Below are 6,933 nucleotides of genomic sequence, written 5' to 3'. Positions count from 1 at the left end.
CTGTTCCCAATCCGATGCAGTCTCATCCAGAAGGGCTCCCGAGCTGTCATCCCCGTGGACCGGCTCTACGTGGACGGGCGGCTCTACCGCGACCTCAGTACCACTCCCTGGTTATTTTAACACCACTCCAGATAAGAATTCATTATATTTTTCTTCTTTCCTCATTTGCTCTTTCATTTACCTCTATCTAACTATTTATGTCAATTCGCTAATTTAACACGGCACGACCATGTACATATACACTCAGCGTCAACGCAACCACTCCGACCTTACAGCGCACACAGACATGAAGGACGCACACAAGTGCGTACACGCCCGCTCATATCTCATTCAATTGAGCATCACATGCAGCGTGCAGCATTAGCTACACACACACATCTATGGGCGCACTAAGGTTTGTCACATGGAATGTGAATGGAGCTGGCTCCAGAGAGAAGAGGTTAAAAATATTTAGCCGGCTTAAAAAACTACAGGCAGACGTTGTTTTACTACAAGAGACTCATAGACCTGCCACAACTACAGATGAACTTAAACAACTGAGTTTCCTAATGTGTTCTCAGCCTGCTATAACTCTAGGCAAAGGGGGGTAGCAATTTTAATACATAAAAATGTTAATTTCACAGTACTCAACACAGTTATAGATCCAGAAGGTAGATTTCTAATCATAAAATTATCTATATTTAACAAAAAGTTATGTATTGCCAGTATATATGGTCCAAATATTGATGACCCCTCTTTTTTTCACGTTTTTTTTACCGCACTAGATTGCGCACTTGTTCTTGGGGGAGACCTCAACTTTGGACTAAATAAAGAAATAGACAGGCTCAGTATAGCTGGAACTCAGCGCAATTGGGAATCCACAAATATAGTCAAACAGTACATGAGCGACTATGGACTTTGCGATGCATGGCGTTCTTTTCACCCCAACCGTAGGGAATATACTTTCTTCTCACATGTCCATCACTCTTACTCTCGTCTGGATTATTTCCTAGTCAGCAGCTCACTGCTGAGAGATACACCCTATAGCTGTCAGCGATCATGCTTCTATATCTTTAACTCTAGTAAATAAGAAGGCCACTCCACCAAGTAAAAACTGGAGATTCAATACATCATTACTTAAAGATGAAGATTTTATTAAATATTTCAAGAAAGAATGGGCTTTATATTTAGACTATAATGACCTGCCTGGAACATCAGCATCTGTTCTCTGGGAAGCAGGCAAAGCTGTGATGAGAGGTAGAATAATCTCATTCTCATCACATAAAAAGAAAAGAGAAAATAAATGTATTCAGGAACTAGAAGAAACCATCAAATCCTTAGAAGAAGCCTACATATCCTCCCAGGAACAGGAAAAGCTGAACAAAATACGTAAAGCAAAACTAGAATTAAATGAAATTATTAATAAAAAAACTCAATTCTTAGCACAAAGACTTCGCTGGCAAAAAATTGAACATGGTAACAAATCAGGTAAATTCCTAGCTAACCAGTTAAAAATAAATAAAGAAAAAACAACTATATGTGCTGTTAAACTGGGGACACAGTATATGACCCTGAAAGAATAAACAATACCTTCAGGGACTTTTACAAATCTTTATATTCACCACAGATAAACCCATCTAAAGACGAAATTGACCCGTTTCTTGATAATATAACTCTTCCGAAATTATCAGACAATCAAGCGATGGCATTGGATTCTCCACTGACATCAGATGAACTTCAGGAAGCCCTGAACAGTATGCCCAATAAAAAGGCTCCAGGTCCAGATGGCTTTCCAGCAGAATTCTATAAAGAATTCTGGCACCAACATTCTACAGAATGTTGCAGGAAACCAAGGAAAATGGTAGACTTCCACCAAATATGAATTCTGCCAACATTAGTCTATTGCTAAAACCAAACAGGCAAAAAGGCAAAGACCCCGTATTGCCTACCAGTTATCGTCCAGTATCCCTTATTAATGTGGACATTAAAATAATCTGCAAAGCTCTCTCAAAAAGAATAGAGAAGATAACCCCTCTCATAATTCATCCCGACCAAACTGGTTTCATAAAAGGGAGGCACTCCTCAACAAATACACGTAGATTACTTAACTTGATAGACTATTCATGCAATAAAAACCTTCAAATTACAATATTGTCTCTAGATGCAGAAAAAGCTTTTGATAGGGTTAACTGGAATTTTCTATTTGCAGCTTTACACAAATTTGGTTTTGGAAACTCTTTCATAAACTGGTTAAAAATATTACATAACTCTCCAACAGCATGTGTCAGGACAAATGACCAAACATCCTCCAGCTTCTGTCTTAAGAGGGGCACCAGGCAGGGATGCCCCCTCTCCCCTTCACTGTTCGCAGTTTTTTTTGAACCACTAGCAGCAGCAATTAGACAGGCTACAGTGATTAAAGGCATTAAATGCAAGAATGTAGAACATAAAGTCAGTCTTTACGCAGATGATGTTTTACTTTTTCTTTAGCATTCACAAACCACTCTCTCTGAGGTAATTACATTAATAAACTCTTTTTCAAGAGTCTCAGATTATTCAATAAACTGGTTAAAATCTGCAGTTCTTCCAATTAATTGCTCCTTCCAGAACTATTCCACTCCACTGCAGTCTGGAAATATTAAATATTTAGGTATTAATGTTTCACCTAGGCTGGCAGATTTAATTAAATTAAACCACATCCCACTTTTAAAGATGGTAGAAGATGATCTAGCCAGATGGAAGTCTCTACCCATATCACTCATGGGAAGAGTCGCCTCAATAAAAATGATGGTTTTGCCAAGAATTAATTATTTATTTGCAATGATCCCGAGCAAACCATCACCGGACTGGTTTAGATCTCTGGACTCCTCCATCTCTAAATTCCTTTGGAAAGGTAAACCCCCACGTATTAGCTTAAAAACGCTGCAAAAGACCAAGGATAAAGGAGGACTAGATCTGCCTAACTTTCACCACTATTTCTTAGCCAACAGGCTTCAACACATTTCAGGGTGGTTAAAACACACCCTCTTAGATGAACCTTGGCTAGATGTAGAACAGGCATTATGTAATAATATAGAGATTTCGGATCTGCCATTCAGTAGCTCGATCATCAAACGACACGTATGCTTCAAAAGCATCAGTATCAGCTCTTCTCTGACAGCATGGTGGGAGTTTCTATAAAAATGACTGAGTCTTCACTAATCCCATGCAAACGTACTCCCATCTGGAACAACCCTGACATATTACTAAACAATAATATGATAAACTTCACAGATTGGAGTTGTAAAGGTATTAAATACCTGGAACATATATTCGAAGGGACAGACTTTATTCCCTTTGATATATTAGTTAAACAATATGGGATTAACAAGAACAGATTTTTAGAATATCAACAAGTTAAATCTATAGTAAAAAGGAAATTTAAGTCTAATCATATTAAATTACAAATACCACCAAGTGTGGCAGAATTTTTTAATCTCAAAACCCCCAAATTACTGTCTAAAATATACAGGGCACTTTCCAAAATAGATGAATCAGTATCGCTTCCTATTGCAAAATGGGAGGCAGATCTATCAGTCAGCTGGGACCATAATTTCTGGTCTCAGATAAGTTTAAAAACCTTTGAACTGATTAGAAATCCCAGTTTACAATTAATACAATACAAAATCCTGCATAGAGTGCACTACACAGGTCATCGGATGTTCAGGATGGGTTTTACAGATTCTAACAACTGCTCACACTGTCAAGGCAATACACCTGACAATTACATCCACGCTCTATGGTTCTGTCCACCTGTTCAGAGGTTCTGGTACAGGATTTGTGAAGACTTATCAAAGTGTCTTAAATGTTCCATTCCAGCCTCTCCGTCAGTCTGCCTGTTGGGTGACCTAGATGGTATCACTACAGAAGGTAACACAATCCACATGGCTTTCACCACCTTATGCATTGCTAAGAAGATGGTCCTCATGAACTGGAAAAATAAAAATAATCTTAATATCAACCAATATAGAGATCGTTTGTTGGACTATATTAATCTTGACACAGCTTCTGCTGCCACATTAGATCATTCTCTCTGGGTTCCTTTGATCAGCTCCATCACCTAGTGTGGGTGGGGGTCATGATTCTGTCCAGCTTTGGTCTTTGTTGTTGGCGTGGGGGGGGCAGATGGGCTTGGGGCATCTGGGAGTTCCCTAGAGGTGGGTTTCTTGGGGGATTCGGCGCTGGTGCTGCGGTCCTGGCCTGGATGGGGTGTTGGTGGCTCTCGGGTGCTGTTTTTCTGGCGGCTGCACGCGGCGCTGCTGGGGAGGCCTGTGCCGGCGGACGTAGGTTGCCAGCCTGGCGGCCGTACTGCTCCGGGGTAGGTCCGGGGGGGGCTTGGGGTTCTGGGGGCGCTCTGCCTCCGGGCTGGAATTCCGGCTGGGCCTGGGGGGCTTGGGTTCTAGTTGGTGTGCCGCCGGGAGCGTGGGTTGGCGCATGCGCTTGAGCCTGGCCCTGGTGCGGGGGCCTTCGATGCGTCGGTGGATCCGGGGGTCTCTTTAGCTGGTGGGGACATTGTTACCATCTGTCAGTATCCACTCTGCAGGGGGATCCAATAGAGGCGGAGGACGGGTTTAACCTGGGTGTCTATTGTCTTCAGTAGTCTGGGAGTTGACTGAATGATGGGGTGGGGGTAGTTTTTCCTCTGCTGTGGGGTCTGGTGGGCCGCCCCGGGCTGCCATGGGGCAGATTTGGGGCAACGGGGTTGCCTATGGGGGTCAGCGGGGGAGCTGGCTCCAAAGGGGGGGGGTACTTTGCCCCCTCCGATGCTTTCCTCCCCATCCCTAATGCTTCCCCTCTCCCGCTCCATCACATCAACATACAGGTAGGGTTTTGGGGTGCAGGTGTGTCGCTGGGATGCAGGGGAGTTGGGACTCCTTTTTCTCCTCGTGGCCTCCTGCATCTCAATCATACATCACAACTTAGACACTCTCATTACTTACTGTCACATGACACATACATATAGGGCCTTGGGGGTGGGCACACTGAACGGCGTCCAGAGGGCGGTCTGTTCATTCAGCCTTCCCTCTGGTGCCGGTGCCCACTTCTCAATTTTAAGTTGCACATAGACATTGAGGGCTCTTGGGAGGGGCCGAGCTGACACGAGCTGGCGGAGGGTGGTTAGTGTCTTGCCCCTCCCCTGTTTTAAAGCACTTTAGAACAACACACACCAACACTACATTTGAGCGGGTGAGGTGAAGCATGGGGTCTTTTTCACACCCCTGTTCTCTGTTCTCTGTTCTCTGTTCTCTGTCCGGGGCTGGGGGCTGTGAGGATGAGCTGGCCATCCAGTTGGGGTCTGGGCTGGTGGTCTTCTCTGCTGCTGCGGGGGACTGGGGTGGTCTTCCTGTCTCCACGCCAGAGTGAAGGGGGTTCAGCTCCGGGGTCTGGCGCTGATCGCCCTTCTGGGGGTAGTGGTGCCTGGATCCAGGAGTATAGAGTACAAATGGGAAGTGTGAGTGTGGGTACCGTGTCCATTTTTGTGTGTCTACATGTGGGGCGAGTGTGTGAATATTTGTTTGCGTGCATGAGGGTGGGAACGTATGCTTGTGTATATGTGTGCCTGTTTGTCTATGTCCATGTGTCAGGTCAGGCCTTAGACTCCACCTCACTCATCATCTCAGGCCCCCCCACCCCACAACCACGCCCTGCCGGTGGAGGATGCCCCTGGCCGCCGGTGCGTTGGTGGTTTCTTGCTCGTCTGTGATATCGTCTATAATTCAAAGAGCGGGATGCTTGGGTGAGCGCTGGCCCACTCTCGGCGGTTGCTTGGCGGGGCCTGGCCCTCCTGGCTTCGCTGGGCCCTGGCTGGGGGGCCCTTGGATCTCCTGGCGTCTGTATTGTGGCTGCCGGATGACCCCCTCCGGGCTCTCCTCTGCCCTTTTCTGGGTGGAGGCCGCAGTTGTCCCGTTCTCCTGGGACTCCCGTGCCCTGGGGGGCCTCCAGATGTTTGGGGCCCAGGTTTCCTCCATGTCTGCTTCATGCCTTGCGGGGCAGGGCTGTGGTTCCCCACACACACTCTTAAACATTCACATGGAGGAACCTTATGAACACAAGCGCGCTCACACACACAGCTGTGCACACAGGTGTACACACAAGCATTCACATTGGTGTAAAAACAGGTGCTCACAGACACACACTGTTTTGATCTGTTGTTGCTTCAAAAGATATTTTGTAATATTAGTTATGTGTGCTGCGCAATAATGTTTAACATTTAGTATTTACTGTGATTCATACGGATATTTCTCTGCTGTTGTGTCTTCTGTTGTTTTCTCTTTTTGTTAGCAGGTATGGAAGCGGATTATCTGTTTTTGTTCTCTCTCTCTCTCTCTCTATCCTTCTTCTCTTTTTTTTTCTCTGTCTCTCCTCCTCTTCTGTTGACTTTCTCCCCCAATTTTTTTTTTTCTCTCCTGTTTTCTCTGTCCTTCGGTCTTGTCTGTCATAGTATGGTTAAATAAAAAAGTATATAAAATGTAATTAATTAATTAATTAATTAATTAACTAACTAATTACATTAAAAAAAAAAAAAAAAAAAAAAAAAAAAAAGGCTGTGAATGATGATAGCATAGCTACACATACACACTGTTATGTGTTATCTGTGTTACTGACAGGCCAGGAACAAAAAAAAAAACAAAACAAAAAAAAAAACAATGAGCGTTTCTTTCTGGCTACTTTGTATAGGTTTCTATGCAAGTACTGGCACTCTGATTGGGCTGAGACTGGAATTTAGCGAGTTTGAAGTAAAAGTATTTGATGGACGCATAATATCATTATCTCATTTTTGACCGAGATGGGTTTTAGCTGGTTTTGCATCTGAACTCTTCATATATACAGGTACTGGTCATATAATTAGAATCTTCAAAAAGTTGATTTATTTCACTAATTCCATTCAAGAAGTGAAACTTGTATAATGTATAC

The 6,933-nt window shown here is 43.9% G+C and overlaps 1 protein-coding gene across 1 annotated transcript; it reads right to left on the bottom strand.

Annotated features, from left to right (window-relative positions):
• Positions 1-4,074: 4,074 nt before the first annotated feature.
• Positions 4,075-5,987, bottom strand: LOC127170779 (basic salivary proline-rich protein 2-like). Its single transcript, XM_051119016.1, has 4 exons — positions 5,800-5,987; positions 5,187-5,436; positions 4,595-4,912; positions 4,075-4,518 (listed from the first exon to the last, which is right to left on the bottom strand). Exons 1-4 carry the CDS (start codon positions 5,985-5,987, stop codon positions 4,075-4,077), a joined length of 1,200 nt encoding a protein of 399 aa, XP_050974973.1.
• Between the last annotated feature and the right edge of the window lie 946 nt (positions 5,988-6,933).

Source organism: Labeo rohita, chromosome 9 (assembly GCF_022985175.1).
Source record: "Labeo rohita strain BAU-BD-2019 chromosome 9, IGBB_LRoh.1.0, whole genome shotgun sequence".
NCBI lineage: Eukaryota > Metazoa > Chordata > Actinopteri > Cypriniformes > Cyprinidae > Labeo > Labeo rohita.
This window is presented reverse-complemented; position numbering and strand designations above follow the sequence as displayed.

What these genes read in the sequence shown, in the direction of transcription:
- LOC127170779 (XM_051119016.1), bottom strand. Translation starts at nt 5,987, where the DNA reads ATGGAGGAAACCTGGGCCCCAAACATCTGGAGGCCCCCCAGGGCACGG. An exon ending in CCCGCTCAAATGTAGTGTTG is followed by an intron (nt 4,913 to 5,186) that starts GTGTGTGTTGTT and finishes ATTGAGATGCAG; the next exon opens with GAGGCCACGAGGAGAAAAAG. An exon ending in TGAAGACAATAGACACCCAG is followed by an intron (nt 4,519 to 4,594) that starts GTTAAACCCGTC and finishes TGTCCCCACCAG; the next exon opens with CTAAAGAGACCCCCGGATCC.